Raw genomic sequence first — 17,842 nt, forward strand, 5'->3', positions numbered from 1 at the left:
TACATGGCAAAATTCAGATTTTATGTTTTAGTTTTTTTTTTTTTTTTTGAGAGAAAGGAATTTCATGGAGTAATTGAGGTAGGTAGTTACACAAATTTTTTCATAACATTGGGAAAAATAACTTTCATTTTTGAATTAAGGAGTTCTTAATTAGGGGATTTAATTATTATTCTAATAACAAGAGGAGCATTTTTGTCATTTAAAAAAAGGTAGATTAAAACACAATTCATATGTTGAACAAAAAAAAAAAAAAAAAAAAAAAAGAAGGAAAAGGAAAAGGTTGTTTCTTCTGGTGTAAAAAAAGTGGGATATACATTGTTGAGGTAACTTGTTGTGAGCAATGAATAACCATAGACCCACAAACTAACACTATTTTTATTTTTCACAATTTATAATTTGTCGAAGAAAATTTTACAAAACAAGTTAACAATATATAGCACTAGACTTAAGTAAATCTAACTTGTTTCTTAATATTGAGTTAAACTAATGAGATTAAAATATATAAATCCCAATACTACATTATTATACTACATATTAAAGAATATACACAATTACACTCAATCAATTTTAATACTCATATAAAAATCCAACCTAACTGGAAGTTTATTGAGATGTTATTAGGTATGATAAAATGTATTAAGTTTTAAATAAAAATATGTCATTAGGTGTGGTAGGATATATTGAATTTTAAGTAAAAAGCTAATATTAGGGGTTCGTTTGGATATAACTTATTTTGCTGAAAACTGAAAACACTATAGCAAAATAATTTTTAAATATGTGAAAAATTATTGTTCACTCCTTTTGTACTGTTCATATGCCTTAGTGCACTGTTCATGTCCCATCAACAATGCACTAAGCACTGGTCTTAAAAAAAAAAAAAAAAAAAAGGGCTAAAAACACGCAAACCTAACAAACGTGAACATGCTATCCAAATCGGGCTTAGATGGGGTAGGATGTATTATAATATCCATATGAAAATTCAACATAATTAGAAGTTTATTGAGATGTTATTAGGTGTGATATAATGTATTAAGTTTTAAGTAAAAAGATGTCATTATGTGTGATATGATGTATTAAATTTTAAGTAAAAAACTGATATAACAATCTCTTATTGAATAATATAAAATATAAACTCTACACCCAAATAACTTTTCAAGTTTAGCGCAATGAACCTAATACTATCTTTTTTTTTTTTTTTTTTTAACCTAATACTATCTTAAAAGGTCAAAATATTCCTATACTTAACCCGCCGCCCTCCCCCCTCCCACCCAAAGGTAAGTCTTTTTTTTTTAGCTAAATATGAAGAAGGGGAGGAATAAATGAGGGGCTTATGGGTGTAATCCCCAAACCCACCTTAAATAAAGGAAAAACTCCAATTCCTAAGTCCTAAGGTTATTTATTTGTTTGTTTTTACTTCAGAACTTAGAAATGCTACTACAGAAAACCAGTGGTAACTCCCAAGGTAGCTTAAGTAGCTATAAAACCAACATCCAACCACCTAAAAGGAGTATTAACTTATAAAAAGATTCTAAGAAACATGCAAAGATCACCAATGGAGTATGCTGCTTGTATACATTGGGTGTATTCAGTTATGATGCAGTAAAGAGAAAGAAATGCTGCAATCAAGTTTGTTTGCACCATACATAAAGAATTCATTGGCATTTTGTAGCTTCCCAACTAAGAGGTCAATAATATATCTCCATTTCCATGATAAGTAATCTGTAAGATTAAAACCAATCGAACCATAAACTGAATTCCTTACTTAGATGATCCAACGCAAACATATTACTGTCATTTTGATACACACTTAAACTGCCACTGCATGGATCCTTTATATAACTTACTTAGATTAGCGGTACCAAAACCGCTTTTGGGTCAATGCATTGCACAAGGGAACCTAATCAAATCAAGCATAAATGCATTGTTGTAGACATCCTAAATGATAAGATATAACAGTTCTTAAAAGGGCAAATAAGCAACTTCAAGAGCTAGCCAAGGACTCGATTAGGAGCTGGTAACCCTCTGGTACTGCTGTCTGTCTCTGAACACACTCTGCCAGGGCAGGAACATCAGCGTTGAGGTCTAAAAATCTGGCCAGTAAAAGCAGCAAATGAAAATCGGATATTCGCTTCACAAAAGGAAGACTCTTTGTCCTGTCCAGATGATTTTTCATCGCCTTAAGCGTCACATGGGTAATCCGATTCTCAATGGGAAACGTTGATGACAATGGACCCTGCATGGCAACCAAGATTCAGATTAGTGCCATAGTAGTACCCTTGCAGCATAGAAGCAAATTAATTATAGAAGATTTGTAGAACATGTAAGACGCAACAAGAAGATAAGTCGATGCTGCAACAAAATCTTCACAGGTGAAAATGAATCTCCAAATATTAAACACAAAGGACCGCAAATAAATGTCTCTCATACAGATATACCACTCTGCAGTAGATAATCAGATCAAAAAGTAGTTTAAAGTGCAAAAGTCATGAGACTCATGGCTATGTATTCTTTCCATGGACAATGACTACGGATTCTTTTGATATTCCTTTAATGGAAATAGAATAGTTTGCTTCCCAAACATTATAGAAGTCTTATTAGTAAGTTCCAACAGCTTTGGATGATCAAAATTGCAGTGAAACAAACAAACATGCATAGACCAGCTTACCATGGTATGCCTTAACACAAAATTCTAGAATTGCAAACAATAACCAACAAAGATAATCCAGCAACAAGACAAGAGCCTTGTAGTTCATTGGGCACTTTATAGTATTTCTAACCTAGTATTTCTAACGAAGACATTCAGAGTTCAAATCTTGCCTCCCCCAACTATTAAATTATCAAAATTCATAAATTGGTACTTTCCTTTTAGATTGTTGCTTTTGGACATATGTTAATAAAAAAGTTTCATGATCCTAGTTGTCATCAAGATTAGCAGAGACTATTATTATCCATTTATGAATTGGGTGTCCTTGCTTTTACATAAGAATTCAACCTTCTAAAAATCTGACATTAGCTCATGAACCAATTATAAGATTAAAAAATCTACCTTTCGCCCTTGGAATATGGTTATTGCACCCACTTATGTATGAGATATTAATTCCTAATGCTCTGTTTGCTAGCCAGAGCCTTAGTCTAGTAGTTAAAGGGGTTGCAAATCTTTTGATTGGACATGGTTCAACATTCTATCACTTATACCTTACTGTCACCGAGATGCAGACATCACTTGCACCAGATCTCTTTCTAGGAATAGCCATTAATCTAAAGAATTCTTTTGTTTGCTTAAAACAGAAAAGAGATTAGATGCTACAGAAAATCATCCAACTTTTCCCTTCTACAATAAGTAAAATGCACCCAAACTCCCCCCTCCCCCCCCAACCCCAACCTGGGGGGCCAAAGAAAATAGTAGTAAAATTAAATATTAATATCAAAGGACATCTGTTTGGATCACACACACACACACACACACACAGACATATAACCTCTGCAAGTTCTTTTTGACAGAACTGAAGCAGGAGCAAAAAAAAAAAAATGCAGTTTTGTCTTTTCTATGTCCATTGTTCAGTTTCTCAAATGTGACAAGTAGACAGCAAGTAATGCACAAAAACAATCACAAATAGTGAGCCATAATTGGATCGCATCAGGAATCCAATTACCCTAAGAATTATGACCTTGCTTGGTCCAGGTTACACTCTACTGAAAATCTGGCAACCTTAAATATGATTCTCAACTTCAAACTCAAATTCATTAACCTCAAATTTTGTCCTATTCATTCATTTGCCCCTTCTTTTTTTGGCAAGTGCTAAAGAGTTTTCTTCTTTATGGCCTAAAGAAAAGTCATTGGAGCCCCTTCTCAAAAACTAAAGTGAAATGAAGGGTAATACCTCAATTCCCTCTATTCCATTCCCTTCACTCTTAATTTATCCATTCCTTTTCTTTACAACCTTTCAAATATGTAGTGTAATAAGTGATTTATCAAAGCCATCGTCATTGTAAGCTTCCCAATTTCCTTACTTGTTAATACTATGAAAAGCACAACCATAGATAATTAAACACAACAACAATTCAACATAATTAAAACAACCCCAATAACACGAACTAAACACAAAAGCAAAAACACAGTCTTTAAGCCATACCTGGTGATCGAAAATCTTAACCACGACCAAGAAAAAATCATTGTCAACCTCCCTAGTATCCTTAACCCCAACAACCACATCCTTCTTCATTTTCGAAAGCTTAGGATCATCATCTTCAGCAATCTCGGTCTCGAACAACCCATCCTTAAACAACTTCACACAATTGTCACTCATCTGAAAGGCCTCAAAGTGCACGTCAGCACCACCATCCTCATTCACCTCAAGCTTCACAATCGCAGTGACCCACTCTTTAAGCCCACTCTCAGCATGAAACTCCGCAGCCTGGAGAATTTCCTTGTTAGACATGGTGTAATCCTTCTTATCCTGACTGATTGTCTGTGTGAATATGAACCCAACTTTCCTCATCCCCAAACCAATACCAATGGCTTCCACAAGCTTTTCCTCATCTGGGTCTCGGAGTATAGCCAAATTCTCCTCAGTCCCTTGCTGCGGAGGCTCGTAGATGAAGTCCACCTCGACTTTTCCGGTCTCCGAAACCGTACCGTACATGAACCCACATCGCTTCACGCCAAACGCCAGCGTTTCATTCACGTAATGCTGGAACGCGTGCGCGGAATCGCGATCGAACGACACGAGCTCGCAATGCGGGTTCTCCTGGCGCGTGACCCTCACTTGCTTCGCGATTAGGTCGTCCATGGTCATCTTCCGCCCGAACGAGCCGGCCGGGTTGAAATTCCTCGGGCCCGAAACGTTGCGCTCGCCGTCGTAGGCGAGGAAGACGATGGAGCCGTGCGCGAGGTTGAGGGACGAGAGGGTGGCGTTGGGGTTCGCCATGTCCGTGAAATTGAGAAGATCGGCTGGGGTTTTGGATAAGAGGAGGTTTTGGTTGGTGGAGAGGGTTTGGTTTTGGATTGGGATTTGGAGTTGGGATTGGATTAGGGTTTTGAGTTGCGAGACTGTGATTTGGGGGTTTTCGATCGAGACTCGCTCTAACCCATCGCGGCTTCGGACTCTCAGCTGAATCATCTTCTTTGTGGTGAATGTTGATCGACTATGGCGAAATAAATAAACCGTTGTTTTTGGAGTTGAATGAGATGAAGAAATTTTGTGTTGAGAAAACTCGGGCGGTTTTATATATGTGGTGGTTTTGCAGTGAGATTGAAGTGAGAGAGTTTCTGGAAATTGTTGGTTTCTTGGAGGAGGAGGAAGAGGAAGAGAAAAAGAATATATACTGTGTATACGACAGGGAATAGTTACTTAACTCGCCGAGAGGAAAATAATTACAAATAATTGAGGATTATGCTCCCTATGCTCTTGTGTAATTTTGATTTTATTCCCTAATAGGTGACTAGTTACTGTGATATTTTAATCATAGTAGCCCCTAATCACTTTTGGACTTTGATAAAGAATAAGAAATACTAACACATTGCTTATAAGGGATGATAACTCAGCATGTTAAGATCCTATTTTAATCAATACTATCATTTAAGGGATTTTTTCCTGTTTGGATTTTTCATTTTTTAGTTTAAAAATGCCCCTATATCCATATGATTAAGTAGAGATAAAACTAATGGACAATTCAGTAAAAATTCAACTCTAACTCTCACTAAAACATTGCCTAAAAAATAAGACCACTCTCCTATTAATTTTCAAATTGATTTATTCATTTATAAATTAAATTTTCAAAATAAAAATTATATATATAAAATAAAAAATCACATTTTTTTTTAACAAAATAGGACCACTAACCAAAAAAAAAAGACTAATCGCATGCACGAAGTGCGTATGATGAAACTAGTAAAATATAAAGAATGCTAACACGTCATTAACAAAGAATGAGTAACTAGAACCCAAAACGTACATCATAACGGAACCTTGTTGGCCTAAGATCCAAGTCGTTAGGCTGATAAAAGCAGTGGTGATACGTATCCTCTGTGTTTGTATTTATTTGATTTGACCACCTCTAAATTGGGATTATTTTGATTTATATTTTATACCTATAGTTATTTTGATTAATCTAGCACTTAACCGATAGTTAAGCACGACACATTAACACGTTGACAAAAAAAAGAGTGTCCAAATTAAAATCAAATTTTTGAAAATTTAAGAGTCAAAAAAAAAAAAAAAAAAAAAAAAACCTTGTGTGATGTGCAATTTATTAGTAAAAGAATTACTATATGAATCCTAAAAATGGAATTGCTAGTTGCGGACCCAAGTGGGTGGGTGGAGATGCTGACATGGAAGGATGAACGGCGGTGTTGGTGCTGGTGGTGGGCTACTAATAATGGTAATCAATCATAGTTACGTGAGGAAGATATGTAATGTAGGAGATAGGAAGCCAAATTGGGTTTATGAGGAAGAATAGAGGCTTTTTTTATGGGCCCCCAAGTGAGTCTAAACGACGTGAAAAGGTAGGTCCATTGTTGTCCCGAACCATGGTTAACACAAGCCCAACTCTCGTCCAGTGCTTAGTCCAAACAGATCTAAACTTACATCTTTGTTTTGGACAAGCTATTTGGTTCTTCTTAGAGATTGTGGAATGGAGGTAAAATTCTTCTTTCTTCTTTTTTAAATCAATTCATTCAGGGCAAAGTAAACTACGTTGGTTTGATTATATTATTATGGTATTTTTGTTGAGTTAGGGTTATAAAAATTGTTCAACTTATAAACGTGATTAATTGTTTGATCTGTTAGGGTTAGGGTTAGGGTTAGTGTTAGTGTTAGTATACTATAATTGTTATGTTTTAGGCCTTTTTTTTTTTTTTTTTTTTTACTTACCTCTAGTACTTTTTTAATTAGGGATGGCATTTGTTATCCGACCCGACCCAACCCGGTAAATAGTAGGTCGGGTTTGAGTATTTAAAATAAAACATGAATCGGGTCCAGGTTTTGGTAATACCTGGCCCCGAACCCAGACCCAACATGCCTCGCTTAAATGTTAAATTTCCAAAAAACCTCACACACACTTGGGCCAAAATCTAGCATGGCTAAACAAGGTTCGTGGGGCCCAACAAGGCGGATATAAAAATAAAATAAAATAAAATAAAAACCCGTTTATTAAATGGTCCAGGTTCGGGTAACAGGTCTGGGCCTACAGGGTAGGTTAGGGCATAAAGAAACTCGACCTGTTGCCATTTTTTTTATGTTTTACTTTCAGACATAAGTTGAACATGCAACAATCTCCAACTTCGTCTGTAGAACCTTTGCTTCAAAAGGCGGGTAGTAGTGTGTGCCATAATAAGTTTGAGCCACTCAAATTTCTTTAATAGTATATTTTTGTGTCCTACTCTATTTCATTTTATTTGATATATTTATTTGTTAAATTATGATTGTCCCAAAAACTTTTGAGATATGATAAATTTAATCATCTAACCATTGATTTCTAATATTATTCAATTTTTTTCTCCAGTGGTTGGTAGGCATTATGCATCTTCTAGCACCTCCTGTCCTAAGCTTATAAATTAGCTTGCAAATAGTGGGCTTGATCTAGATAAGATTGCTCAAGACTTCCATAATCTAAAACGACCAATTGTTAGTCCACAAAATGAGGGTTGTACAGTTCCTATAATTCGGTTGATACATTATGAGGTGAGTTCACCACTTCCCTGATACTTTTGCTCGATCGACTTATGTGTTGAAATGTTCTTTGGCTTTTGTAAGTTTTTTATAATTCAAATTCATAAATCTAACTTCTTTTTTGTTGTTGTCTCAGGATAATAGCTATGCTTTAAAGTGGATTTTATTTGTCAATGGTACGAATTTTAATACAAATGTTACTTTGGGTGTATATATATTCTTGAGATTTTGATTATTTCCAATATAATGGTGATAATACTGTTTTAATTTGACTGTGATGTTGCTTGGATTAATTGCAGAAGAGTTGTATGTCCCTTGTAAGATGCGAGATAAGGATGGGCTTTGCATAATAAAAGTTGAAGTTGGATATTATGATGATGGAGATGAATGTTATGGGGGTAGTTGAAGATTTTGTTGAAGATGCTGATGAAGATATGGATGAAGACAACCCTGAAGTTTTGGATGAAGATGAAGATGAAGACAATTTTATAGATGTCTACCCAAATTATGACGATTATGCTTTCAATATTTGGGTTAAAAACTTCAAATTTTGTTCTTTATAACTGGTTTTTTTTTACTAATTTTTTAGAGGTGTCAAACCTGTCCTTAAATTTATAACAATTTTGCAATTTAATATGGATGCACTACATTGATTTTACTTATCGAACATGTCTTGCTAATTCTAGGATCAAGAATTTAATGTTGCAAGAGTATCAAACTTTCAAGTGAATTTATATTAGACTGTCAGGAATAGGAGGATAGAGCAGCAAATAATGAGAAACAATCATGATCAAATCATTGATGATCATATATATATATAGATGCCAATCGTGGGCCATGTCATATTCTAAGCACCTCACCAAGAAGGCAATGCAAAAGGTTGCAACAAGCACAGCAAACCAAAATCTATAAAACTATTACATTAAAAAAAAAAAAAAAAATCTATAAAACTAATAGACCCAATTATGCCTTTTATATTTCTCTCTTCAAAAACCATGAGACACAATAGGACTACATGAGAGGGAGAGGGAGACATATATAAAAGATTTGACACACCTCCAAATCAATAATCTATGCCGAGCATGTAGGTTCTTTGTTAGAATTTTATTTAGTATATATATGGTATTTTGTCAAAACTGGATTGGTGACTGGTGCTTTAGACATAAATTAACAAAAAACGAGTAAAAAAAAATTATAAAAATAAAGAATTCTTATATATTGTTCATCATACAATGAGAAAAGTGAATATAAGAAGAATGTACCATAACTGTAATCTTTGTGAAGCTTGACAACCTTAAAAAAATAAATAAATAAATAAATAAAAAACCCTTAAAAAGGGAAAATACTTAGGTACTCTCAGAGCACAGAAAAATAGTGTTCCTTCCTCTCACATTTATGGTGGATCCCACAATGAATTTAATGAGTAGACCCCACCATGAATATGAGAGGAAGAAATACCATTCTCCATACTCTGAAAATACTTAAAAATTACTCTTTAAAAGTAATGAAAACCCTTTGACAAAAGTGTCTTTGGCTTTGAAAAGAGAGCAAATTGAACTCAAATGGGCCTAGGCCTGGGCTTTGTAATTGTACTCTAGTTATGTAATGCATTATAAATCTGGTTTAAAACATTAATATTACTATTTTCGTGTGTTTTCTCTAATAAGTATTATTGTTTACTAAAAAAAAAGGATGTTTATCCTACATTGGTTGTATGTGTTTAGTGTCCGTTATTTATAACCCCAATCTACAACTACAAAGGTTAGGCCATTTTGCAGTTGTACTCTGGTTATGTAATATATTATAAACCTGGTTAAAAACATTAATATTACTATTTTCGTGTGTGTTTTCTAATAAGTATTATTGTTTACTTTAAAAAAAAAAAAAAAGTCCTACCTCTTCAAACTTCTTCTTCTAATTATTATAATTATAATTTTTTTTAAATTTTGGTATATTTGAAGAATTAAACTTTTGAAAATTTATGATTTTAGAAGGTGCTAAATTGTTTGATTTGTTAGGGTTAGGTTTGGGTGATAGTTCAGTTTTAGGATTTTTTTTTCTTTTCTTTTCTTTTTTGAAATTATTTAATGCAAATTTGTTTATTACTTATTCTCAATTGTGTCTATGTGTTTAATTTCAAAAACATCAATCCTGGAATCGTCTGATGAGTTTAGTTGTGTTGCATCTTCAAAAAAAATAAGTGTTGTAATCTGTAGATTTTATTCTTTTGTAGTTCTCTAGTTTTGCTCGTGCTGGGGTTTTGTACCTAAGGGTCATCAAATAGCCCATGACCCATGGGCTGGCCCAGCAGCCCGCTAGCCCACCAGGCTAATGGGCAGCCCAGCCCGGTAATATTGAAACCCGTGGGCAGCCCAGTAGCCCAATGAGACAGGCTATGGGTTGGTTTCTTTATCCATGGGCGCCCGGTGGGCCGGCCCGTTAGCCCAGCCCAGTAGCCCGACCCGTTAGCCTGACTCATTGCCTAAAATTTATAACAAAATAATTTGGGGATTGGGTGGGTGAGGGATTGAACTTTAGACATTATAAAAACTTTAAGACCACACACCTAACCAATTAATACTTGGAATGATTGTGATACAATATGCATAATAAATATATATTTTGGTATTAGTCTAGTGGCTTTGATTTTTAAAACAAAGTTACTAAGATGATTGTTGCCCTACCTCTGTGCCTCTGGAAAGAAAGTCATTCTTTCCTTTGATAAATTCCAATTCTTTCCTTACAAGTTACAATTATAGAAGAAATTCCTTAAAAAAAGAAAAGAAAAAAAAAGCTTACCGTTGGTTGGAAGAAATTCTTTCCTTAATGAGTTGATATTTGATTCTTCATATATTTCCTTTAAGAATTGATATTTTATTCTTCAAATATTTCCTTTAAAAGTTGATATTTAATTCAATGTACTTATTTATTCTTATCAATAAAAGTTAATTAATCTTATTTTAGTACATTTTTAAGAGGTATGTCTTAATATTTTTTTTAATAGAATCTTTTTAGTAGATTTAATTGTTCAATTTGATAGTTTGTAATAATATATAATTATAATTTTTTTGGTTAAATTTTTATAACCCCATTGAAGACCTGTTAAAAATGCCCATGGGTAGCCCATTAAACCCACCTCACTGGCCCAGCCCGCTAAAGCCCAAATGGGCATTGCCCATGGGTAGGGCCATGGGCTAGGGTTTTTCCATCCAGCCCGACCTGACCTAGCCAATTGACTAGTCAAAAGCCTGTTAAGCCCAGCCCATTAGACCCATGGGCCAAATAAAAACAGGTCGGGCTGGCCCGGCCCGGCCCATTGACGAGGCCTATTTGTACCCTTAGGTATAATTCTTCTGTTGTAGGATTAAAAAAAAAAAAAAAATCATGTAACGTAAATTTGTTTATTATTCTCTGCAGTTGGGCAAGTGATATTTGGCTTTGTTGATGCTTTCATAGTAGATGGCATTTTATTTATTTATTTGAATTCTGTGATGTTTTTTTGAATTTGCTTGTCTACTTTTGTACATAATTTCGCTTGGATGTTTCTGTCAAAAAAATATTACGGAGAATAAGAAATTGACTTTTAATGAGTCCACTTGAACATTATATTGAAGTGGTGAGAATTCTTGAGTCCTACATAGGAAATGATAAAGAATATGAGTTTTGGATTAGACATTAGGTTAAGCTTTAGGCGTGTATGGACTGGGCCCTCTTGTCCAATTAATAATAATATTTTATTATTTCATTTTTTGAGTCAATAAATCTGTATACAGCAATTATTTTTGAAACAATGTGTCTTTTTAATAACGTATATATTCATAGTCAGTTTTGGAGAAACTCTTCTAGAGAGAAAATATTTTGTGTATTCATTTGAGTCAAAGAGAGAATAAAAGACATAGATTATTTCGCAGAATACGGACCTTGTGTGCTTTTTTTCCTTATAGTAGATCATTTTATCTTGGGAGGTAGATGTTTGCGAGTATCAAAGCACCACAGATTATGTGAGGGATGAAATTTGCTTTAAGGAGATTGTGTCAAACACAAAACTTGATTTATATCATTCATTTTTCACGCATTTGGTCTGTGGGTTTTTAATTATTTGCAGATTTCTTCTTATATATATAGTATCTAGTTATTGTTTTTGCCTATCACATCTATTTGTGTTATTGCTTATATTTAGATCTTTATATTATTCTTTTTTTGTTTAATCACAAAAGTAAATTGTTGAAATATAGCCAACAGTTTCATCATGTTGATATGATTACCAGAATGATAATAGTTTAAATTGTTTATGTCAACTTATTTTCTAATGAATTTTTTTTATATAAAAAATGTGACTTAATCAATAGGAAATAACAATTGCCACATATGTCTCAGAATCATTGCAAAGGAAACTAAATGTTTCATGTCCTGCATCATCCATGTATGTAAAGTTCCTCTTCAAGTTATAAAAAATTCAAAGAACTTACAATTTTTTTTGTTTATTTTATTTTTTTGTTTTCATTTTAATTTTTTCTTTATTTTTTACTTTCAAATAGCAATAGCAACAATCACTAGATACATCTCTAGAACCTATGGCTCCAAAAGGTAGGTAGTGTGTGCCATAAAAAGTTTAAGCCACCCAACTCAAATTTAATGTTATTTTTGTTTGGCTGGGGTTTTGGACAAGAGGAGGTTTTGGTTGGTAGAGAGGGATTGGTTTTGGATTGGGATTTGGAGTTGGGATTGGATTAGGGTTTTGAGTTGTGAGACTAATTTGGGTGTTTTCAATCGAGACTCGCCCTAACCCATCGCAGCTTCGAACCTTGAGTTGAATCAATCCTTGTTCTTCTTTGTGATGAATGTTGATCGACTATAGCAAAATAAACCATTGTTTTTGGAGTTGAATAAGATGAAGAATTGTTAAGAAAAAGTGCAATATTTCAGCAGTTTTATATGGTGGTTTGTAATGAGAGTTTCTGGAATTTTTTTAGTTTCTTGGAGGAAGAGAAAGAGGAAAAGAATATATATTGTGTATAGGGCAGGGAATAGTTACTTAACTTACGGAGTTACCTTGGGAAAAGAATTACAAATAATTGAAGATTAAGCCCCCTATGCTTTGGTATAATTTTAATTTTATTCGCTAATTAAAAGTTTAAACTTTTGATCCGGGTGGCTAATGTGGCTTTCTTACCATGCTACACTTCCATTAAGACCCCATTTGATGAAGTATAAGGAATACTAATACGACACTAGTAGGGGATTGTAACTCAAACCCAAAATATATAGAATAATGAAATTTTGTTGGCCTAAGGCCCAAGCCATTAGGCTACTAATAGCAGTGGTGACACCCTCTACGTTTGTATTTATTTTGATTTTATAACCTCTAAATTTGGATTATTTTGATTTATACCTATGGTTGATTTGATTAATCTAACACTTAACAAATAGTGAAGCAGGACATATTAACACATTGACAAAAAACGAGTTGATCCAAATTATAATAAAAAATTTGAAAATTTAAGGGGGAAAAAATCGAAACTTGTGGAATGTGCAATTTATTAGTGAAAGATTTACTATATGAATCCTGAAAATGGAGATGGGGACCCGAGTGGGTTGGTGGAGATGCTAACATTGAAGGATGAGGGGCGGCGGCAGCTGTTGTGGGCTACTAAGTAATAGTTGGGATCAATCATAGTCACGTGAGGAAGATATGTAGTGTAGGGGATAAGGAAACCAAATTGGGATTATGAGGAACAAAAAGGTTTTCTTTATGGGCCCCCAGGTGGTCACACACTTACACTTGAGTCTAAAGCAGAGGTGAAAAGCGCAACCATCATCTAGATTGTTAGAAAAATTCTAAAACTAATTCTAAAACTAAAAGTGATCTTGTTCCAATTAATGAACATTCCACTCAATAAATAAATAAATAACCACAACAGTATAAAGACTAACAAAAGCTTTGCATGTTTAGTAGAACGTCCAGCCTCTTTTTTATACTCTTTCCCTCTAAACCCACAGTCGGTGTCTGTAAAATAGTACAAAACAACTTAACTTTTAACAAGTCACATGCCTGTCGTATTATACCACGACTATATATAAAAGCTTTTATAGTACCATTCTAGTAATCTCATGGCTTTAGCTTTACATACTCTTCCTTATTCAAAAAATTAAAAAAAAAAAAAACACCCTCTTTCATATTTCTTTCTATGTTCCCATTATCTGGGGCCAATCATATCAATTCCTTAATCTCTCCCTTACGCTACCTTTGCAGGGAGGGAAAAAGAAGGTTATTTCTGGCGCCATTGAATTCTTGATCTAGAATACGAAAAGCATATTCCATAAGTAAAATCAATGCAGTGCAACAATACTAAATTGTTAGAAATTCAAGGACATGTTTGACACCTCTCACCAATTATAAGAAACAATATTCAACCCAAGTATTGAAAGTCACTTTTATCTGGCTTGTATTCATCAGCATAATCATCATACTTTTTGGAGAAATCTATATAATTGTCTTCTTCTTCAAAATTTTCAGGGTTGTCTCCTTCCATATCTTCATCAGCATCTTCAACATAATTTTCATCTATCTCATAACATTCTTCATCCTCATCCTCATCATCAACATAATCATAACATCCATTTCTATGCTGCTCCTCCTCATCTACTTCTACATCTCCAGGTTCAGAAAGCATTGTACGAGGGTCATTCATCTCTTCTGCAATTAATCCAAGCAACATCAGAGTCAAAATAGTATTATCACCATTATATTGGAAACAATCAAATTCTCAAGAATATACATAAACAAATATATAGTGCAGACAATGAAAAGGAAATGGTGATAAAAGATGGGTTCTCTGATTCCTGTTTAAACTGTACAAACCTACAACAACTCAAAACATAAAATCTCCAAAAGTAACATGGTGTACAAAAGGGAAAAAGGAAATACACAAGGACGAGAGTAAAATCATATGAAACTTTTTATTTTAGATACGTGAGAATAGGAGGGAGGGGTGGTTGTTAATGGGGCCAATGGATTCCCAAGGAACTAAAAATCCTCTAAACCCTCATGTTTAAACCAAATGAAGAAGTTGGAGCTCAAATCATAACTCTTGGAAGTAAAGAAAACCTTAAATCTTAACAGTCATACCGTTGACAAATAAAATCCACTTTAAAGCGTAGCTATTATCCTGAGACAACAAAAAAGGAGGAGGTTAGATTTATGAATTTGAATTATAAAAACTTACAAGAGCCAAAGAAAACTGCAACATGACTAAACTAGGCCCAACATGTGAGCTGACATTTCTATCTAAAGGTTAAAAAAAAAAGCATCAATAGAACTAGTGGTGAAAAGTAAACTTCCTGCCATGTGAATTTCTTTCACTAATAACCACAAATAATGAGGAACAACATGGCCTGCTTCAAACAAAAGATCTGTTTCCTCAACAATATAGTCACAAACATACTCATGATAGAGGGATCCAGTACATGGTCAACCATGATTATCAACATATTAACACAAAATATTTATCAGGATCGGCCAAATGCGTTCAAGGACCGTTAGAAATCTCTCACACACACACGCGCACACATACAAAGGAATGCCACCAGTCAATCAACTAAAAAGCAAGTCCAATCTAGGAATGATCAAAATTCATCTCTAATCTAAAAGGAAAGAGGCGTTAAATTTTGCTACAATGGAGGGAGGGGATGTTATATACCTACCAACCAACAATTCTTTTAATGGTAATAACTAATAACAGTGTTTAAAATCGCAAAAAGGTAATATCACCATGGCCAAGAATAGCAAGACAAAAATATTTTGAACAAACAATAAGTCGGGAAGTGGTGAACTCACCTCATAATGTATCAACCGAATTATAGGAACTGTACAACCATCATTTTGTGGACTAACAGTTGGTCGTTTTATATCACGAAAGTCTTGAGCAACCTTATCTTTGTCAAGCCCACTATCTGCAATTTGGCGTATAAGCCCAGCACAGTAGGTGGACACTAGATCAGAAGATGCATAATACCTAGCAACCTCTGGAGAAAAAAATTAAATAAACATATCAAGAAAGGATGAATAGAGTAGGAAACAAATAACATTAAATTTGAGTTGGGTGGCTCAAACTTATTATGGCACACACTTCCTACCTTTTGGAGCCATAGGTTCTATAGATGTATCTAGTGATTGTTGCTGCAGTTGCTGTCTGAAAGTGAAAAAATAAAAAATTGTAAGTTTACATACATAAATTGTAAGTTCATTGAATTTACAAACAAAAAATAAAAAATTGAAAGTTCATTGAATTTTTATAACTTGAAGAGGAACTTTACATACATGGATGATGTAGGAGATGAAACATTTAGCTTCCTTTGCAATGATTCTGACATAGCTGTTGCAATTGTTGTTTCCTATTGATTAAGTCACATTCAAAAAAAAAAAAAAAAATCATCAGAAAATAAGTTCACATAAACAATCACAACAATTATAATTCTAGTAATCATATGAAACACATCCAATTCTGTACAATAATAGACAATCAAATTCAAGAAAACATCACAGAATCAAATTAAAAAAAAAAAATGCCCTTCTACTGTGAAAGCATCAACAAACCCAAATATCGCATAGATTTGCTCAGTTGCAGATAGGGGTGGCAATTGGGTAGGTTGGGTATGACTGGGTTGGGTCATAAATAAGTAGGGTATATAATTACCCACTTATCCATTAATGACACATTTTAAATTTTTTGAAATAACCATTATCTACCCAACCCATTTAATTTGAAACCCACCCATTTAACCCATTATAAAATTCATATTCAGCAAATCAACGAGAAATTCTCTTACCCGTGAAAATTTTTCTCATCCATAATATTAATTAAATTATAAGAATTGAGGAATCATTCACAAGTCTCTATCCACCTTGATCTTAAATGTGCAAAACTGCAAATCATATAAATTTATCAATCCAAAACTAATTCAAATTTTCCCCAGAAAAAATTTTCCCTCAAAACAAATTGTGCCCTAAAACAGAGCAAAGTAGCAAATACACAAATGCCAAACTAAACCTAAGCTAGCTATTTTTTCCTTTCTCCTAACTTTTCTCGGCATCCAAACATAGGATTAGTAAAAATTTAAGGAAAATATTGAGTAATTACAGATTTGCAAGACATATTTGAGTGGATGAGATCCACGGTTTTGATAGCATGGAGTCCGAATCATAGCACATAGTCTTGAATCCCTCCAATGTTGCTTTTAACGCCATGAATCCAACTCATAGCCCAACGATGTTTACCCCAATTTTTGTTCTATGATCTCCTTCTTTCTGCATGAGTGAGTGAGGTTTTACAGGGCAGACTCAAAGAGAGAGAGGTGTTTAGATTTTGTCTAGTTTGGTAGCTGAGAAAACACCCAAGAAAATGGAGGAGAAAATTTTCACTTAGATGCAAGAAGTGGCGGCTGGAGCTGCTGTGATGTTTTCTTATTAATTAGGGTTTATGGCTTATTGTTTTTTTTTTTTTTTTTTAAATAATTAAACTTTAAATTTTAAATTATCAAAACTAGAGAACTACAAAAGAGTAAAATCCAACAGATTACAACGCTTTTTCTTGATATTTTTTAAATTAGACACAAACTGAGAGAATAATAAACAAATTTGCATTGCATTGCATTGCATGGCATAATTTCCAAAAACAAAAGAAAAATCATAGAACTCATCCAAACGTAACCCACCCTAAAAGATCAAACAATTAAGCAACTTCTAGAGTCACAAATTTTCGAAACCCTAATTCTACAAATATCCCAAAATAATATATATATATATATATATATATATATTTTGTGAAGCAGAAGAAGAAGAAAAAGTTTACCTCCATTTGCACGACACCGCCTCTTTCTGTAGTCTCCCCCTTTTCTGCCTCAGAAAAACAATCGGCACATTTAGCCGTTAGGAATTCGAACATTGAAGAGGTAAGCTAATATACATAGATATATAGATTTAGGGTAGCAAACGGTCAATATGGAAATACCCAGGCCCAGGCACAGGCCCAAACTCAAGCCCAGGTCCAGGTCCAGGTCCTAACTAATACATCTACGGTTAGAATACTTGCCAAACAAGAAAGCGCTAACTAGTAAATATATATTATTATTGTGCATATATATGTCTGAAGATACCGTGAATAGTGAATATT

The 17,842-nt window shown here is 33.9% G+C and overlaps 2 protein-coding genes across 3 annotated transcripts; both read right to left on the reverse strand.

Annotated features, from left to right (window-relative positions):
- Nucleotides 1-1,684: 1,684 nt before the first annotated feature.
- On the reverse strand, nt 1,685-5,374 carry LOC115971764 (NPL4-like protein 2). Its single transcript, XM_031091794.1, has 2 exons — nt 4,134-5,374; nt 1,685-2,233 (listed from the first exon to the last, which is right to left on the reverse strand). Exons 1-2 carry the CDS (start codon nt 5,118-5,120, stop codon nt 1,982-1,984), a joined length of 1,239 nt encoding a protein of 412 aa, XP_030947654.1. The 5' UTR covers nt 5,121-5,374; the 3' UTR covers nt 1,685-1,981.
- Nucleotides 5,375-13,600: 8,226 nt separating this feature from the next.
- On the reverse strand, nt 13,601-17,622 carry LOC115972419. 2 transcript variants are annotated; one of them, XM_031092702.1, is made up of 6 exons: nt 17,522-17,622; nt 15,991-16,064; nt 15,807-15,862; nt 15,508-15,623; nt 14,800-14,839; nt 13,601-14,367 (listed from the first exon to the last, which is right to left on the reverse strand). In XM_031092702.1, exons 1-6 carry the CDS (start codon nt 17,612-17,614, stop codon nt 14,081-14,083), a joined length of 666 nt encoding a protein of 221 aa, XP_030948562.1. In that variant the 5' UTR covers nt 17,615-17,622; the 3' UTR covers nt 13,601-14,080. The 2 variants fall into 2 exon arrangements, with proteins under 2 accessions (XP_030948562.1, XP_030948561.1); XM_031092701.1 differs by having other exon boundaries at nt 13,720-14,367; nt 15,508-15,695.
- Between the last annotated feature and the right edge of the window lie 220 nt (nt 17,623-17,842).

Source organism: Quercus lobata, chromosome 12 (assembly GCF_001633185.2).
Source record: "Quercus lobata isolate SW786 chromosome 12, ValleyOak3.0 Primary Assembly, whole genome shotgun sequence".
Taxonomy (NCBI): domain Eukaryota; kingdom Viridiplantae; phylum Streptophyta; class Magnoliopsida; order Fagales; family Fagaceae; genus Quercus; species Quercus lobata.